This window comes from Nannospalax galili, unplaced genomic scaffold, assembly GCF_000622305.1.
Source record: "Nannospalax galili isolate Female #2095 unplaced genomic scaffold, S.galili_v1.0 scaffold270, whole genome shotgun sequence".
NCBI classification, from domain to species: domain Eukaryota; kingdom Metazoa; phylum Chordata; class Mammalia; order Rodentia; family Spalacidae; genus Nannospalax; species Nannospalax galili.
In genome coordinates, this window is record NW_008330152.1 from 2116959 (window position 1) to 2137438 (window position 20480).

A 20480-nucleotide genomic window follows, 5' to 3' on the forward strand; every position below is an offset into this window, starting at 1 on the left:
CACTATATGCTGGAAATTTTAAATAATCTCAAAGATCTCTTGGGGGTATAAATAATATAGATATTTATAATTAAGTGTAAAAACTTTTGGACTAGCCCTGACGGATTATTACATTTTCTTTTTTCAAAGTATTTTATTTATTGGGGGCCGGAGAGATGGCTCAGCAGTTAAGAACACTGACTGTTCTTGCAGAAGACCTGGGTTCGAATCTCAGCACCCATATGGCAGCTAACAACTGTCTGTAACTCCAGTTCCAGGGAATCCAACAGTCTCTTCTGTCCTCCGCAGGCATTGCACAACACAGGTGCACTTACCTACATGCAGGCAATACATGCATACACATAAAATAAATAATGAGTGTATTGTCTGCATATATGTAAGTGCACCATGTCGTGCAATGCTCAAGGAGGCCAGAAGAGGATGTCAGATCCCCTGGAACTGGAGTTGTAGACAGTTGTCAGCTGCCATGTGGATGCTGGGAACTGAACCTGGGTCACCTGCAAGAGCGGCTAGTGCATTTAACTGCTGAGCCATCTCTCCAGCCCCAAATTATGACTATTTTGCCTGCATGTAAGTGCACCACGTGTGTGCAATGCCTGTGGAGGCCAGCCACCTGATATGGGTGCTGAGAATCAAACCCAGGTCCTCTATAAGAGCAGCCAGGGCTCTTAACCACTAAGCCAGCTCTCTAGCCCCCTTTGACATATTTTTTTTATCCCTTTGTCACCAAATGAGAAAATACTTGCATCACCTATTTCAGACTAAATGGTCTTTGCTTATTTAAAAGAGTCTTAAAAATAAGAAGAAGATGTCACAAAAAAAGTAGGGAAGGCATACAAATTGGTAGACATAAAATAAGAAACACTAAAGACTAAACATAACCAGAAGTTTTACTTCAGTTAAACTCAATGAAACTTCATTAATAATCAAAGAAATATATATATATATCAAATGGTAAGATACCATTTTTCCACCTATAAGAATGGCCAGGCTCTAAAAGACAATTGTAATACCTGATGGTGGCAAAGATGTAGGACAACAAACATTGCCCCACCATGCTACAAGAAACTGGTACAGCTTTTCAGGGGAACAATTTGCAGTATGTTACAAAAGCTTTAGAATTTCTCAAACTCTATGCAACCTCAATTCCATTACTTACCTAAGGGGATCATTGTGGATGTGAGCACAGATTTTTAACTGTGAAAAAATGGAAACATTCTAAACAGATGTAATACAGAACAGCTAAGTGATGGTGTATGCCCAGATGAGGGAATACTATGAAGCCACCTAATATGATGACATAGAGTTTTAACTAACAAATGTTCCCGAAACACAGTAGTAGTAAAAAGTAAAATAAGGACTGAAGAGATGGCTCAATGGTTAATAGCACTTGTTGCTCTTATAGAGGACCTAAGTTCGGTTCCCAGCACACATGTCAGGTAGCTTACAACCATCTGTTAACTCTAGCTCCAGGGATGTGACATCCTCTTCTGGTCTCTGTGGCCACATGTACAGACACAGACACACTCATAATAATAATAAATCTTAAGAAAAATAAAATCATATCTGTTCCCAGCTGAAAGGCTGAGGAAGCACTTTATGTTTGGATGAGGTATGGTATTCACAATGTCGTCAATGAATACTCTGTGTATATGTAAAAAATAGGTCTGCCAGTATATCAGAAACAAAATGTTTTTATTTGTACTATAAAGAAAATGTAATTTCTGCTGTTAACTCTGTATTTTTATTGAAAATGTTTATAACTTTGCTTTTAGAATTTCTTATGAAACCATTTGCAAATTACATACTTAATAAAATACTCTAGCCACCAAAAAAGAAACAGGTCTGCAAGAATATATCAGAAATTAGTAACACCAAATGCCTCTGGGAAGAGGGACTAAGTGGGTGGTGGAATGAAAAAAACATTTCAGCCAGGTGTGCTGGTTTACACTTGTAATCCGGGATTGAGAGGCTGGGGCAGGAGGATTGCCACAACTTTGAGGACAGCCTGGAAAACAGTGAGACTCTGTCTCGAAAAAGGGAAACCAAAATGATAATAAACAAAAAGGAAACGTTTCACTGACCACCTTATCTAATCTTTATTTGAATCCATTCAAAAACAATTTATTTTTAGTTAAAACTTCAAGTTGCAAAACAGTTCATATGGTAAAGTACCCATGCTGGGGATGGGGACAGGTTATCTGAGGGAGAGACAAGCCAGTAGGTAGGGAGCCAAGCAAAGCAACAGAAAAGTGGGAGGGCCAGCAAGCAGGAAAAGTGACAGGAAGGGCAAAGCAAAGCAAAGGGAGAGAAGCAGACAGACAGGAAAGAGCAGTCCAAAACAAATATGGACCAACCCAGTCAGTGCCTTTGGGTAGAAGGATTAGAAAACTGTCTTTTCTTTTTGTTCAAGCCAAACCTTTGCTATTTCTCAATAAACAGCACTAGTTTTGCAGTAAGAAATTTGTAACAAAAACAAAATTTGTAACAAAGTAACAAAAATTACTTTGACGGCAAGCTCTTAGGCTGTAGAGATTTCTGTGTGTGGACTCACCATGTGGACTAGCAAAACTGGCCCCTGGTCCTATTGAGATTCCATGCGAGGATGGGGGAGGAGTTGGCACAAATGACGCTGGTGACGGGGCTCTCAAAGCCCCACTGGGGGAGCTGGCAGCATGCAGATTTCCTAATAAAGGAAAATAATCATAGATGATCTTGCAGGACACATATTATGTCCTGTCCAAGGACCACAAGTTAAAAATTTCCCTAGACACTACAGAAATAAGCAGTAAAGCTCCCATAAATAGCACAAAGAAAAACTGAAAAAGATCTCGTTACTGAAAGAGAGCTCAAGTCCATGGACCCAGGTTCTAGCTCTTACATCAATTAATTTAAAAAAAACATCTGACCAATGTACTTTTTACTCAGGTCAACAACTAGGCAAGATCGCCAACTCCATGCCAAGTACAGTTCTAGGCATGGAGGATGCAGCAGTTAATATAAGAGACAAAAATTTCTGCCTTTATGGAGCATATATTCTAGTAAAATGAGAAAGACAAACCTATGTTGGTGCTCTGGAGAAAACCAGTGCAAAAGAAGGGGCAATTCCATGTAGTAGTGGAGGTGAAGACCTCTCTAAGAAGGGGACACATGAGCCAGACAGAAAGGAAGTGCAGGACAAGCATGAGACCATCTCAGGAATAAGATACCAAGCAAACAGATGAGCCAATCCAAAGGCCCCAAAGAAGGGAGTCATGTGCAGGGAGGGGGCTGGGGTGCTGGAACAGAATGTGCAAGGAGATGGTGTCAGAGAGTTTAGGGGTGAGTCCCAGATCACATGTGCACTTGCAGGCTACTGTAAGGATGTAGCGTTGATCCTGAATGAGTGGCAGACCAGTAGAGTTTGCAACTGAGGCCACGAACAGCTGAATGAAGGTTGGCTGAGGCGGTACAAGGTGGCTAGATTTGGGGATAAAAACTAAGGATAGAGTCAACAGTATTAGTAAATGACTCAATGTGGAAGTAAAAGCAAAACATATTCTGCTGTAGTCCAGGATGGAAGGGGCTGCTAGTTACTGAACTGGGGTGTCTGTGGGAGGAGCAGAACTGGGGAATGAGGTACCAGGAGCTTAGTTTCAGCTGTGACAAATTTTGGCAAGCTACTAGACATTAGGTGGAAATACTGAATAGATAACTGGAAAATAGAAGGCTAGAGCTCCAGGGTGAGGTCTAGATACAAACACTGGGAGACATGAACTTAAAGATAGTATTTAAAGACACAGGGCCAATTTTAACTTTTAAGAGTATGAAAGAGAGAACTATGGCTATAGAAGCTATGAATGAGTGCAACATTAAAATATTTGCTGTATTACCATTACTGCCATCAATTATTGGCAGTTTTCAAGTTCTTTACTACTATATTGGATAATTTTGCATTTTTTATGTTCTATAATACTTAAGCAATATCTTTATGTCAACCAACTTGACTAACCTTTACACATTATATTTACCTATTTAGCTGTATGATCTGACAAGTGACTTAACTTCTTCATGCCTTGGTTTTTCTCCATAAAATGGGGATAATAATGGAACCTATGCCATAAGTTTGCTGTGAGGATCAAATGAGTAAAAACACTTAGCATAGAGCTGGGCATATTCATAGCAAGCACAACCTATCTTGCTACTGGAATCATTTCAAAATCCACTTTTTCCTTCTTCCTCCTATGCAATAAATCTCAGCTCTTCCTTTACACACAGTCTCCTGGGTTCTGGGACTCAATTTGCTTACCTCTTCCCTAGCTGTAGCTTTGCCCCTGATGCTCACAGGCTAAGATCTCCCACCCACTCCAGCTTCCATGACCCTGGACACAATAGCTTCAAAGTCTTCAACATACAGTCCAAAAATCTCTGATGAACCACAGGCCACCACTATATAGCCAACTGCCTAGTACACATCTGAACTCTGGGGACTTTCACAATCGACAGAGTCAAAAGAACTCTCCTATGGATCCTATGAAATCTGCTCTTCTCTACAATGCAAATTCAACCACTTTGGGGCTCTAGTAAAGTCCAACAACAGCTGATGCACACAGTAAAGGCCAAATTCTCCAGCAGGGCTCTGCTTCTATATGCTCTGGCCATTCAATACAATGGCCTTGGGGTTCTCAGGTTCCACACACCTGGTACACTCTGTGTCCTTACATCTGGCCAGCCCATCTTTTAGCTCTCAGCTTGACCCGAATCAAGGGCTGGAAGGCAGGCAAAGTATCATGGGCAGAAATGGCCATCTCTCTGCCAAAGGCTCTTTCAAAAGCTTGAATGGCCCCTTTGTAATGTTCATCACACTTGGCATTATAGATGGAGACTATTTAGGAAGGCATTATAAATGAAGACTATTTAGGAATCTAAACAGAGGAATCATATTTAAAGGTTTTTGTTGTTGTTGTTGTTTAGAGTTTCTCCCTATAGCTTTCAGCTGGCCTGAAACTCACTATGTAGACCAGGCTGGCCTCCATCTGCCAGAGATCTGCCTGCCTCTGCTTCCTGAGCACTGGGATTAAAGGCACTGTGCCACCATGTATGGCCAATTTTTTTTTCAAATAAAGAGCTGCCTGCCTCCCCAGCCCCCTCACCCTCATCATTGGCCACCTTTTTCACCCAGCTACTACAGTAACTTAAAAGCAATGTGTGTGACTTCAAAACAGGCATGCATGTGACCTTAAGACAGGCATGCAGCAGGGGCAAGAGATGCCAAGATGGAACTAGCCAAGTAGTGCCAGATGAGATGTCAAGTAGCCCAATGTGGGACCAATGCACATTACAATGGGCTGATCAAAGAGGTATTTATTACAAGCCAGGTCCCACACTAAACACTTGATGTGATTTATTTCTGTAAATTCTCACATCTCTAAGCAAATTGTTTTATGCTATTTCCATTTACAAATAGAATTGGCAGGTTAACAAGTGATATCACTTAATCTCCCATCTTCAGATTGATAGGTTCTGCTGGTTCATACACACAACTTCTATGAATACATATTTATACATACATACCTATATTAAGGACTATGGAAGGATATGTTAGAAAGAAAAAAAGCACATATCGTCAATACTGCTTTACAATGTGAAAACTTAAAAGCAAATATGTTTGTTGGGTTTATTACTAAAACCTTAGGGTTTGGAGATATGGCTTATAGACAGAGCACTTGCCTGTGTGAGGCCTTGTGATCCTTCTTCAGTACCAATTTAAAAAAAAAAACACCTAGCTAATAAACTAGAACACCCTCAAATGATAAGAACATTTTTAATTAACAGGACTGATATATCAAAAGTTTTTTTAATTCTTATTTTTATTAGATTTTATTTAATGTATATGAGTGTACTGCCTGAATGCATGTAAGTGCACCCATATTGTGCAATGATCACTGAGGTCAGAAGACAGTACTGGATCCCCTGGAACTGGAGTTACACACAGTTGTTAGCCACCATGTGTGTGCTAGGAATCGAACCTGGGTCCTCTGTAAGAGCAGTTAGTGTTCTTAACTGCTGAGCAATCTCTCCAGCCCCAGGTCTTGAACTTTTAATTCTCCTGCCTCAGCCTCCCGAGTAGCTGGAATTATAGACCTATACCACTAGACCTTGTGAAATTATTTAATTTCTTATATTATACACCCAACATTACATAACACACCTTGTTTCTCTTTTTTGGTCTTTTTTGAGACAGAGTCTCCCTGTAACCTCAGCTGACCTGGAACTTGCTATGTAGACCAGGCTGGCCTCGATTTCACAGAGATGGGCCTGCCTCTGCCTCTGTGCTGGGATTAAAGGCATGCACCACCACACCTGGCACGTAACACATCTTTTCTGCTACAAAGATTTTCTTTTAAATTTTCATCAGTATAACAATTTAAGCATGGGAGCTGGCAGGCAAGGGGTCATTTAACCTAAGAAAATCAATGCCTGTCTTATTTGCTAGATGGCAAAACTAGAGCAAGGGGCTGGTACCTGGCGCCCTGCTCAACCTCAGGCACCAAGCAGCATTTGGCAGAGAACAAGTATCTCAATATCCCACTGAATCATTCAGTCCAAAGTAAAAATCTGGTATATCACTCACTTTTTGCAGTACGCTTCATAGGCTGCCAACAAAGTCATTTTGTCAGGATAAATAAGAGGTGAAGTGCCTGACTCTAGGGGCTACAGAGCTGAACACTGTCAGATTTATCAAAGCTTGGCAAAAGGGGCTGGCCTAGAAGGACAGCAATCACAAAGGAGCCAGGTTTGGTGGTACAACCCTGTACTCCCAGCACTCGGGAAATGGAGACAGAAGGATCAGGAGCTGAGCACTATCCTCAGCTACTTGTCAAATTTGAGGCCAGCCTGGGCAACATTAGACCCTGTCCCCAAAAGCAAAAAGCAAAACACGAGAGTGTGAAAGAAAGCAGCCACAAATACTGACTAAGCTGGTATGCTCTTGTTCCAATAAAATTTCACTTATTTACAAAGCTAGTGGTGGGCAGGATTTGGCTCCAGGCCTGTTTGTCAACCTTTGATATAAACCATGTCATTAGTAAGTACCCCTGGGAGTTGGGCCATGGGTCTGGCTCTGGGTGCCAAGCTCTCCGCTGAATTCAAGTCTTGTAAAGTTCTCCTGGACCACAAATGCAGATTTTGCAGCACTATTCCAATGAATTCGGGCAACTATCTAGCCAGAGACGAGAAAAGGAATTCTGTCAGAAGCCTGAGGCCACCTGCATAGCACTTCTTCTCAGGTTTGTGTTTTCTTTCGCAAGATGAATAGGACAAGAGAATAAGTCATATCTTACCTGGAGACTGTGTGTGCATCATAGAGGGAGACTGATTAACTGTGCTGTGATAAGACGTAGGGGGTGAAGTGAGAGGATAAGCGCCTGATGTCCCTGGCTGCTTTGGAAATGGCTGCAAAGAAGAAAAGTCAATATTGGCAAGATGGAGAACTGCAGATAGCATGAGTGTGTGGCTTTCTCTGATAAAAGTTACACATTAACTTTTGCATACTTTACTGCTTATCAAATAGGAAACATGTAATGTGAAAATGTTCAAAATACACAGAAACAGTACAAGATACGAAGTCCTCTTTTAAAATGCTGACTTGCAAAACGTTTTAACAACAGCAAAATCCTCATTCCTTACCTAGGACCATCACTGCTTCTGTCCCTCAGAGTATGTTTTGCTTATTTTATCTACCATAGTTTTATCTGTATCCTTTACCTTAGTATCTCTGAAATCACCTGTTATCTTTCAATTCCTGTTAGTTGAGCTTGTATTTTTTTAGTAGTATATCAAAAGTGGTGCATCTACCTGGGGGCACAATTCAGTAGTAGAATACTCGCCTCCTGGTTTGATCTCTAGTCTCTCTCCTCCCTTCTCCCTCCTCCTCCTCCTCCTCCTCTCTCTCTCTCTCTCTCTCTCTCTCTCTCTTTCACACTCACTCACACACACACACACACACACACACACACACACACAGAGTAGTGCATCTTATATTTGGCAACACTTAGAGTCAATGAAATATTATTTCAATCAGAAGCTAATCATCTTTATCTCTTCTTTTTTGGGGGGGGTCTTTTTGTGACAGCTGTAGCCCCAGCTGTCCTGGAACTCACTATGTAGACCAGGCTGGCCTTGAACTCACAGAGATCCTCCTGCCTCTGCCTCCCAAGTGCTGGGACTACAGGCATGCACCACCATGCCCGGCTTTATCTAGTTTCTAATAGTGAAAAATTAAAGAAAACGTTAAACCCCTTCCTGCTCTTTTTTTAAGATTTATTTTATGTGTATGTGTGTGCACACGTGTGTGCATATGTATGCAGGTATGTGTATAGGCTAGAAGACAGCATCAGATCCCCTGGAATTGGAGTTAGAATCAGTTGTGAGCTGCCTGATGTGGATACTGGGAACCAAACTTGGGTCCTCTACAAGAGCAGGAAGTGTTCTTAACTGCTTAACTGATATCCTTTTTATTGCTCCAGCCCCTAATCTGTTTGTTTGCTTTTTATTGAGGTATGGATCAGATATAGTAAAATATAGAAATGTTAAATAACCAATGTTTAAAACGATTAACTACTGGCATACCAATCTCCATTATACCTTTTCTAAGTCTTTAGCACCTCCTCAAAGATCCATAACCATTCTGATTTCCATCACTTGAACTTAAGTCTTCTTTTTACATCTCATATAAATACTTAAATACTGAATGTACTCTCCAGATAAAATGCCTGTTCAACATTATCTCACATTATGTCAAAGAAATTCACTCAGCAGTGCAGGGTTGTCATTTCTGCAACAGACTCCACTCTCTGTTCATGCCTCAGTTTACTCATTCTACTGTTGCCAGGCACTTGAGCTGTTTACAAGTCAGGTCATGTTATACTCCTCTGGCAGGGAGTTTCAGTCGTCCCAAATACCAAATATTGGAGAGAGTTGTTGATGGTGTTTGTGTTTGTGGCCTGTGGAGTGCTAGATATCTCACTGGTTTTCATTTGTTTTCCTATGATGCTAATGACATTTAGACAACTTTTCTGTGCTTGCTGGTTGTTTGGATAGCCTTTTGTTACTGTTGTTTTGTTTTTGCCTTAGTCATAGCTCAAATTTTGGCTGTTTTCTTTATCAGAATCTTTGCATCTGAGCAAGTACATTTGGAGACACAGTGATCTAACCCACAGCACAATTTTCTGCTGCAGAGTACCCCCAATCACCCATACTGGCCAGCCACTTTGGTAAAATGACTTCTATTTCTTGCCTTTTGTTTTTTCCATATCCTTACTAACACCTGTGTTAATTATACTTTAGGCATCCTAGTGAATGTTAAGTGGTATCTTACTAAGATTTCTTTTGAAACATTTTTATTGCATTTTAACCATTATTGTGTGTGCAGACACTCATGTATGTGCATGTGCCATAATACATGTGTGGCGGTCAGAGGACATCCTGTGGGAGTTGGTTCTCTCCTTCCGCCATTTCTGTACCAGAGATCAAACTCAGGTCATCAGCACACATTGAACCATTATCTCACAGGCCTTCTTACTAATATTTTTATTTGTTTATTTTTCATTAGGTATATTTGCTGGCATCATTTTATCCAGTAATGTAGAATCTATTTTTTTAAGTATAAAGTAATGACATCTTGAATTAAAATTATGGTATCCTTTTTAATATTTTATTTATTATTTTTATTTTATGTGTGTGAGTGTACTGCTTGCATGGTAGTAGGTGCACACGTGTCGTGCAATGCCCACGGAGGTCAGAAGAGAGCACTGGATCCCCTGGAACTGGAGTTACGGACAGGACAGTTGTTAGCTGCCATGTGGGTACTGGGAATCAAACTCAGGTCCTCTGCAAGAGCAGTCAGTGCTCTTAACCGCTGAGCCATCTCTCCAGCTCCAACTATGGTATTCTTAAACTTCTATATTTTCTAACTTTCTTGTGCACCTGTTTCCAAAATTGCATTTTTTAAATAAAAGCTATCTGCTGACATCAAATAAGATATATATGAAACTCTGTATGAATACTTTATTCCTCACAACTGTCTTATCAAAAATATTAATAAGCTTACAAACAAAATCATAAAACAGATATCTGGTAAACAAAGAATAAAATAAAAGAAAAACTGGTATTTTTCAAGAATATGCTAGAGCCTCAAATAAACCAGTCATTTAGCCATAGCAGATGAATAGCCTTCTAAAAGATTTCTCATGTGCTTACAAGTGCTAGTAACAATATAAGGAAGGAATTTTACAATATACTAAAATTGGAGCATTATAGAGAAGATTAACATGGCCTGTGCACAGAGAGGACATGCAAATTCATAGACTACTCCATATTTTTATGATCAGGGCTGGTTATAAGAACTCTGACTTGGGGGTTGGTGAGATAGCTCAGTCTAAGGGCTTGGTGGGTATAGGCACTTTCCAGGAAGCCTGATAACCTGACTTCAATTCCTGGGACCCACATGGTGGAAGGAGAGACCTGACAAGTTGTAGTACGTTGTACTCCAACATCCACACATTTGCCACATGCCCCAGCATGTGTGTGTGTGGGGGGGGTGCGTGGGTATGTATACACAGGAACAATGCATGGTATAACAAAGTGGCCTCCACAACTTTAAAAAAAGAGAGAGAGAAAGGAAAAAGTCTCCTCTGGCATGTGCTGGGTAAGGTGGTTCTCTCCAGTGGATACCTGCATCCTCAGAGTTAGTTAGCATTAGCATTTTATCTGAATCAGTATCTGTCCCAAGAACCCACTCCTTGGCTATAGAAAGGCATTCATACAGGGTTTTACTGGGTCATGCATCTTCATGAAGGTCAAAAAGGGAAACATATAAAGAAAAACCTAAATAGCTACTAAGAATAATATACAAACCCTCTTTCTGGTAGGAGTCTAGTACTCTAAAAGAGACATGAGTACTAAAAAGTTACACTTACCAAGCAACCAGACTAGAAGCTAGACATTACAAGCTGAGGGCATTTAATGTACAATGCTGGTTCCAAGCAATGCTATTTCGAGAATGATTCAGAGAATCCCTGAGGTACTTTATAAAGCAGCTCTAAGGGGTGTGCTTCAGAACTCTACCAACAGCTTATGTGTTCACATGCAACTAAAAACGGAGCCGCTAAAGGCTCCAGCCAAAAGGCACTCCTGTGCCCTGACATACTGAGTCTTTTTTCCAGGACAGGGAACCACAGGGACTGGTTGAGGGGTGAAAGATCAGTGGCCAGCCTCTATTTGAAGAGAGTCAAGGTGAGCGAACAGACTGGCTGAGGGCTTGCTCAACTCCCACGCGTGGGAGATGTGTCATGTCATACCTGAAAGCTTTGAACATGGACTTGCACAGTTTAGCCATGCTATCTGAGGAAGATCCATTGATGCTATACCCTGCTTTTCTGCAGGAGTCCCCGGTGAACAGCAGTGGACATTTAGCTCTCTGTGCTTGATTTGACTGGCAGCTGTCTTTCAAGACATGGTGAGGATACTCTACCGAAGATCTCACATCCTGAAGGTGGTATTTATATCTTTGGAGTCACGTTGATTTAAGTACACATGCAATCTGAGCATCTAAGGTTCAGGCCTTTTCCGATACTATTTACTTCCTATCACCAGGGATCTCATTGTCTCTGTCACTATTTCTTTCTAAGGATCTCCTGGGCTGCTTAGGTCTGCCAAAGACCACTTATCTTTCAACAAAGAAACCCTGGAGCCCATACACCCTGTGGAGTTCCACAGATGACACTGGAATTTCAGTGAGATATTACCTGTTGCTGAGGTGGTGGCTGGAGCTGTGATATTAAAGAGTCCATCATATCACCTCCTATAGGAGAAGGAGGATTATCATCCTCATTTACAGATCTTCTTCGAGCATCCTGATTACTATCAACAAACATATTCAGGAATGTCTATGGATAGAAATAGATACAATTTAGATTACTCAACTTTAGCAAAACATTTTAAAAAGTTTATTTATTTAGTTAGTATGTATACATGAGTGTGTTTATGTGTCACACATGTGTCACGGCACAAGTATGGAGGTCAGAGGACAATTTGTGGTAGTTGCTTCTCTCCACCACCATGTAGGTTCCAAGGATTGAACTCAAGTCACAGCAGGTGCTTTACATGCTGAGGCATCTTGACAGCCCAAGTAAAACAGCTTTGATCATTTAGAATATTTTGATAAAAAGAAACACTGCCTGTCCCTGAAAACTATTATTAGGACAATCTAAAAGAAGACTACTAATTTTCGCAGAAGTGGGGGAAATGAATTAACAACAATAAAAACATCTAAGTGGTGTATACCTTTAATCCGAGCATTTTAGAGGCAGAAGCAGGTGGATCTCTGTGAGTTCCAGGCCAGCCTGGTCTACATAGTGAGTTCCAAGCCATCCAGGGATACACAGTGAGACTCTGTCTCAAAACAAAAACAAAAAACAAACCAATACTAAGTAAAAGACATTAGTTTAAAAAAAGCTGAAGAAATAAGTATACTCTGGGACCTCTTACTACCTGGTCAATATACTCTCAGACCCATAAATAGGGAGAAAATGAAGTTATGTTGGCCATAAGTATCACAAAATTTCTCATTTAGTGAAAGGTCTCACTTCTGAACCTAGAAAAAATGACAGAAAAACCAAATAAAAATGAAGCCAATTATTTTGGTATGGTGACATATGCCTTTAATCCCAGCATTTGGAGGGCTGAGGTAGAAAGATTTCAGAGTTCAAGGGTAGACTGGAACACATAAGACATTACCTTTGTTTTTTAAATTTTTTAAAGATTTATGTCTAATTATTTGTATATGTATGTTTCAGTGCATGTGAGTGCAAGTGCCTGCAGAAGCTAGAGATGTCGGATCCCCTATGAGGTGGAGTTACAGGCAGTTGCTGGGAACTGGACGTAGGTCCTCTGGAAGAGCATACTCTTAACCACTGAGCCATCTCTCCAGTCCCCAATAAGACCTTATTTTAAGAAAATAAAATTAAAGAAAAGGAAAGGCTAGGGAGATAGTTGTGCTGGTAAGTGCTTGCTGCAGAAGCATATTCACTTGAATTTGGATCCCCAGCATTCATGTTAGAAAGCCAGGTGCAGGTAGTATGCACCCATGAATTAGGGAGGTAGAGACAGGAAGATTCCTGGAGCTTGCTGGCTAGCTAATCTTGCTGAATTTGTAAGGTTCAAGTTTAGTGAGAAACCCTATCTCAAAAAATAAGGTGGAAAGTAAAGATACCTGACTTAACCTCTGGTTTCCACACACATGTCCAAACCTCCCCAGACATGTGCATACAAATATCACACATACACACACCTCTTTTGGCTTTCTTAATCACATGATTTTATCTGGAACCATCAACAGTGACATAGCTTTGTTGTATAAGCCATGTCATTAAAAACTTGGGGCTGGAGACATGGTTCAGCAGTAAAGAGCACTGGCTGTTCTTACAAGAGTTCGATTCTCAGCACCCACTTAGTAACTAACAATCGTCCATAACTCCAATTCCAAGGAATCCAATGCCCTCTTCTGACCTCCACAGGCTTTGCTTGACATGGATGCACTTACATACATGCAAGCAAAACACTCATACACATAAAAGAAAAAAATAAAATAAAATGTAAGAAAGATATGTCATTCAAAACTTGAGAAAGCCTACTAGAGTTTGTATCTCAAGTATACTCTGTGTGTGTGTGTGTGTGTGTATGTGTGTGTGTGTGTGTGTGTGAAAAAAAGTGTGTGTGTGTGTGTGTGTGTGTGGGAGAGAGAGAGAGAGAGAGAGAGAGAGAGAGAGAGAGAGAGAGAGAGAGAGAATGTGGAGGACAATGGTGTCTTGCGCTATGGCCCTCAACCTTATTTGAAACAGGGTCTCTCGCACACCTGAAGCTTGACATTTCAGCTAGGCAGGCTGACCAGCGAGCTCCCAGGATCCACCTGTTTCTGCTGCCTAACATCAAAGTTACAGGCATACAACCCATGCCCGGTTTTTAAATTTTATTAAAACATCAGTCCTGGGGATTTGAACTCAGGGAACTCTTATTTTAAGAGCAAGTATTCTTAGTCACTGAACCGTCTTTCCAGTTCCTGATTCTCCAATACCCCCACCTTCTCAATCTTCAAATATGTCTATCTATCATAATCTTATCAGAATCACTAAGGGTTATCAAAAGAACATAGCCTTTTAAAGACAAGAGATTTGCAATACATACTTCATCCCAATGTCCCAGTAAAATCACTGAAAAGAAATTCAAAGCAGTTTAAGTCGCAAAGAGAAGAGAAAAAAATAGCAGTGCATTCTGGAAGCTGTGAAGCAGATGGTTGAACCATCCGATGTGAAGAGAGTCATCCCAAGCAAGCCATGAGGAATGCCAAGAAGCAAAGCTATTTCCATCCAGACCCTCAAGACACTTTGGAGCTAGCAACACCAGCTTCCTGTGGAATGGGGACGAATCTGGGACTAAAAACAGAAAGACTTGGTGAAAGTCTCAGCAAGAGACAAACTCCCAGAGTCTCTGCTACTCTCACCAGGATCAGCATGTTTGGAAGGAGATCTGGGCTGGAGAACACCAGGATTAATGCAGAGAAGGGACACCATATTAAAACTGGATATTACAGTCTGCAAGCTTTGAAAAGACTTTTCTCCTCGCGTATGACTTCTCTCAAACTGGGAGCCAGATGCACACCGTCTCTGTGGACTTGGATACTTGTTCTCTTGATACTCAGATTGGCCTAACAAAAAGACCCAAAATTACCGATACTGGGAGCATGACCTAGCAGATTCTCCTGTAATAAAGACCATGGTCTCCAAGTCTTACATTTAAATAAGAGCATAGCATTGAGAATTACTTAATTATCAAACAAAGACATTAATATGAAAGAGATCAATGTCCCACAAAAGGGAAGACATGAGGGTTATGTGGGAAGAAGAGAGGCAAGAGAAAATGTAGCCACATGAGAACACAGTGTCAGGGCTGGGGAGAAGGCTCAGTGGTTAAAGGGCTGGCTGAGAAAGCATGAGGGCCTGAGTTCAGAAACACAACACCCATGTAAAACTATGAGATCAGTGCACATCTGTAACTACAGCATTAAGGGTAAAGAGGGCTGACAACAACAAAACAAAAAGATCTCTGGACACTGCTGGCTGCCAGCCCAGATCCACTAACTCCAGGTTCAGTGAGGGAGCCTATCTCAAGGGAATATGGAATCGAGTGAAAGAGAAAGATGACATTGACCTCTGGCTTCCACATAAGCACTCATGGGCAAGCATGTGCGCGTGCACACACATACACGGGCAAGCGTGTGCGCACACACACACGCACACACACACACACACATGAATGAAAAACATAATGCACGGAAATTTTCCAGTGCAAACACATTTGTGTTTTCAGGTGGGAAGAACCCATTTGATCAAATAAGGCTCAAGCTAGTCACAAAACAATCTAGGAATGAAGCAATGCCTTCAAATACTTTAGAGAAAGTGGATTCACTGTCAACTTGAGGAATCTAGAATCACATAGGAGACAAACGTGTATATGTCTGTAGGATGGTTCCAGAGAGGTTTAAGTAAGTTGGGAGTACCCACCCTACATGTGGGCAGTATCATCCTTCCATGGGCTGGGATCACAGACTAAATAAAAAGGAAAAGGCATGTGGAACACCAGCATCACCTCTCCCTGCTTCCTGACTGTGGGCACAATGTGACTGGCCACCGCTAGCTCCTATCGCCAGTTCCTGCTGCCATGCCTTCCCCACCAAGACATACTGTATCCTTAAACTGTGAGCCAAAATAAAGGTGTCATTCCTTTTTTAATTTATTTTTATTTTATGTGTATGAGTGTTTTGCCTGCATGTAAGTGCACCCATGTCATGCAATGCCCATGGAGGCCAGAAGAGGGCATCAGATCCCCTGGACAAGGAGTTACAGACAGTTGTTAGCTTCCATGTGTGTTGGGGAACCCTGCTGTTAAGATTGGCTCCTTTCTCAGCAGGGGCTTCCTGCCTGACTTACCTGGAAAGTGCCGCAAGGATGCTTGGCCTCATTTAAAACATGACCTTTGGCATAGTTATCTGGAGTAAAAACTACCCCCAGGTTTTTTTCTACATGATAATTAGGCATTGCCCAATAGTCGGATGATAGGATCCTCCTGCCACATGCAAATAAAGCATACTATGAGCACCTATCAGCTGAAGCATTGGCTACTGCCTCCACACTATATTTTCCCTAACCCCCACTGAATAAACAGAGCTGTTTCACTAAATCTAGAGCTGTTTCACTGAGTCTGGAGCTGTTTGTATCACTGAACCTGCCTCCCCAGAAGGGCTTTCTTCCGTCAGTGCTCACTGGCCGTCCTGACCCCATTTGTCGCTTCTGCTCCCTTTGTCCTCGTGGACTGGTGGCCAACAACCCACAAGGAAAGGGAGAGATCCCACTCATGCGGGTGCTGTGAATCGAACCCAGGTCCTCTGGAAGAGTAATCAGTGATCTTAAATGCTGAGCCATTACTCCAGCCCCTTAAAATTTATTTTTATTTATTTATTTTTTATGTGTATGAGCACTTTGCCTACATGCATGTAAATGTGCGTGCAATGCCCACAGAGGCCAGAAGAGGGTACTGGATTCCTGGAACTGGAGTTATGTGTGGATGCTAGCTGCCATGTGGGTCCCAAGGAACAAAACAAGGTTCTCTGCACCAGCAGCCAGTGCGCTTTTATTTTTAAATATTTTATTATTTGTATTTTTTATGTGTATGACGGGTCTATTGCCTGCATGTGTGTAAGTGCATTCATGTTGTGCAATGCCTATGGAGGTCAGAAGAGGGCGTCAGATCCCCTGGAACTGAAGATATATGGATGATTGCTAGCTGCCATGTGGGTGCTGAGAATCAAACCTGGGTCTTCTGCAAAAGCAGCCAGTGCTCTTAATCACTGAGCCATCTCTCTAGTCTATGAGAGGCCAGTGTTCTTAACCACTGAGCCACCCCTCTAGCCCCAACACTTCATTCTTTACATTGCTTTTATCAGGGTTTTTTTTTTCCATGTATATGTGTGTAGTATGTGTGCATGTGTATATGCATGTCCATGTGTGTGGTCGCGTGGGGGGTACATATGCATATACATGCATGTACCTATGGAGAGCCAAAGTTGACATCAGATGTCTTCCTCAATCTCTCTATTTTATGGAAGAGGGTCTTTAAATTGAACCCAATTCTCTAGAATTGGTTAGACTAGCCAACCAGCTTGCTCTGGGGATCCTGTCTCTGCTTCCTGTGTCTTGGAATTATGAGTAGTTGCCATGCATGCAAGCTTTTGCAAACTTGAGTGGCAAGTGCTTTATCCACTAAGCCAACTTCCCAGTCCCTCATCAGGTATTTTATCACAACAAAAGAAATGTAACTAGCACAGGGTCCAAGTCACAAGGCACATAACAGGAATGAGGGAGTCTCTCTCTTCAACCTTTCATAGATTCCTGTCACATGACTAAAAAAGGACTGGAGTCTTAGCAGTCCAAACTGCAGCAGGTCAAAGGATGGTGGAAGAAATTTCTACAAGATGAAACCAATAAAATAACTGTTATATCAATATATCTGAATGTATTAAATGTATTAAAAGGAAAGCTATCTGAGAGAGAGTTCAAACCTGAGTTACTTAAGTTCAGAGAAAGATAAGCTCACCAAAGGAGCCAATTAATGTTTCCCAGGAAAGTAAAATGTTGAAAAAGTAAGGAAAAGTAGGTCTGGAGAGATGGTTCAGCAGTTAAGAGTGCTTGCTGCTCTTGCAGAGGACACCAATTCAGTTCCCAGCAACCAACTCAGTTCCCAACACCAACACTGGACAGCTCACAACTGCCTATAATTCCAGTTCCAAGGCACACAAATAAAATTTTAAAAAGGAAAAGGAATCATAGTAAGCTTGGTGGAATCAGGTTTAAACCTTCAGAGTAAGGTGACTAATGGAAAACTACCTAGGGGCTGGAGAAATGGCTCAGTGGTTAAGAGCACTGGCTGCTCTTGCAGACAACCTGATTTCAATTCCCAACACCCACATGGTGGCTAACAAGTGTCTGTAACTGTAGTTCCAGGGGATTCGATGCCATCTTTTGACCTCCATGGGCATTGCACGACACAGGGGGTGCACTTACGTATATGCAGGCAGTAGAGTCATACACATAAAATCAAAATGATAAAATATTTTAAAAGATAAAATTAAAAAAAAAACTGTCTAATCACAGAGCCAAGCATGGTGGCACACGCCTTTAGTCCCAGCACTCAAGAGGAAGAAGCAGGTGGATCTCTGAGATCGAGGCCAGCCTGGTCTACATAGTGAGTTCCAGGCCGGCTGGGGCTACAGGAGACCCTGTCTCAAAAAGACCAAACTAAAAAAATTACCTATCACAATTGCTATCTAACCATATTGCAAGATTAGGAGGAAAGATAAATGTACTTAGGTACTCCAAATAGCCTGAAAGGGGAAAAGGATACATAAAAACAGATTTCAAAAGCCATAAATCCTCCTTCAGGGTGAGAATCAGATAATGCCCTCAAGCAAAAACTCAAGAAGAAACAATGTAAATCTGCTACTCAAAGACACAGATAAACACCAAGCAGCCAGAGATGGGAAAATGCCAGGAGAAGGTTGCAGGAGAAAGTTATCAAGCAGGCCTCTGGAACTATTTGACTCTGAACTATGAAAACTAACAACTTGGTCTTCATATAGGAATGTCCAGTGATTAAAGACTTTGATTAAAAGTTCCAAAAGTTTTAGTATCTGCTGCTTTATTCATCAGAGGGGAGTAAACATACATAGCCATGGCACTTCATTCAAATTTCAAGCTCCTCTAGAATAAAGTTGCAGAGATGATGCATTAAAATTGCTACTCATTAAGTTCCAACAAGACTGGGTTAGTCCCTCAAGGAAGTGTCTTTCTTTACTCTGTCATGCTGTAACACTTAAAGTCTATTACCTTTAATCCTGGTGCAGGATAGAAACCTTCAACTAACTTGCTGTTATCAAAAAGACTATAGGCACCGTCCCTTATTGCCACAACACCACGACTTCGGCAGTATATATCAATGCAGTACATATTCCTGAAGGCCAGTCTGATGTGGGTAGATGACTGTGGCAGAATAGAGAAGCACTGGTAGGCAGTGTTGGTTCTCTGAGTTAAGCCCAACATTGGCACAGTAGGGAGTTTGTTGATGGCATTTAATGGTGCCTGAGTATCAAACAACACCTAGAAGGAACAAACACAGAGAGGTTATCCAGTAGTCATGAAAATGCTAAAAATCGGGGGCTGGAGAGATGGCTTCGGTGGTTAAGAACACTGGTTGTTCTTGCAGACGACCCAGGTTCGAATCCCAGCACCCACATGGCAGCTAACAACTGTCTGTAACTCCAGTCCCAGCGGATCCGACAGCCTCTTCTGACCTCCATGGGCATTGCATGACATGAGTGCACTTACCTACATGCAGGCAATACACGTATACACATAAAGTAAAAATAATTAAAAAAAAAAGAAAATGCTAAAAATTGGAGTTGGAGGGATGGCTCAGCAGTTAATAGCACAGGCTGCTCTTTCAGAGGACCCAGGTTCAATTACCAGCATCCACATGGCAGCTAACAATTGGCTACAGCTAGTTTCAGGGGAATCTGGTGCACTGCATGACATGCATGCACTTACGTACGTGCAGGCAAAACTCTCATACACATAAAATTAAATAATAAATAAAATATTTCTTAAAAGAAAATGCTAAAACTCTAGGATTTGCAATGCACAGCTGTCACAAATGAACATTCTGGCACATTTTGCAAAACTTTCCCTTGAAGGGGACTAAATAACTGTGTACACTTTAATCAAAGACAGTTGTCAAGGCAGTGGTCAAGATTTCAAAGACATCCATCTTAATTATTAAAGACAAGAATATATGATTTGCCGAGGAGTTCTGCATGACACACTAATGCTGAGACGCTCTTGCTTTTAGACAGAAAACAAACTTAATTACCTGTAATAACTGAATCACATTTGGTGTTTTATTGAACATTTCTTGAAGTTGATGGAGGATGGTATTGTGACAGTTACTGCAACCTGAGTTTGGGCCAACTGTTCCCAAAGAAATGTGAAATTTCTGATGGATGGAATTCCACTGGATACTAATCTAAATCAAAGAGAGCACACATTTAAGCAACTGTAAAGTAACAAAGTCAAGTTGAAGAAAAAGATATTAAAGGCAAGCTGCCAAACATTTAAATGAGATCTTTTTTTAAAAAAACAAGTAATACATAACAAACATATAATATATATAATAAAATGAGTTAACATTGGACTCCAATTGCAAATGGGGTATAAACATAGATCAGTTGATTCTCTGAGCATGTAAATGCTAGTCCTCTTCTGCTGTATCAACCGGAAAGAAAAAAAATCATTAAACTTTATTTGCTAATTATCATTGTCTTTCATTTTTCATTT

General features: G+C 41.2%; 1 protein-coding gene and 1 non-coding gene across 3 annotated transcripts in view; one reads left to right on the forward strand and one right to left on the reverse strand.

Annotated features, from left to right (window-relative positions):
- The window catches only part of Med14 (mediator complex subunit 14), a 107724-nt gene that overhangs the window by 13368 nt on the left and 73876 nt on the right, over positions 1–20480 (reverse strand). Inside the window, exons 20-24 of one of the 2 annotated variants that reach the window (XM_008842956.3) lie at positions 20017–20169; positions 18978–19247; positions 11787–11927; positions 7323–7434; positions 2555–2686 (exon numbers count right to left, since the gene is read on the reverse strand). In XM_008842956.3, the coding sequence (XP_008841178.1) occupies positions 2555–2686; positions 7323–7434; positions 11787–11927; positions 18978–19247; positions 20017–20169 (808 nt within the window). The remainder of the gene's footprint in view (positions 1–2554; positions 2687–7322; positions 7435–11786; positions 11928–18977; positions 19248–20016; positions 20170–20480) is intronic. The other variant, XM_008842964.3, reaches the window with a different exon arrangement.
- On the forward strand, positions 10255–10362 carry LOC115072101. The gene has a single exon (XR_003851158.1). It is a non-coding gene; the product is annotated as a U6 spliceosomal RNA (small nuclear RNA).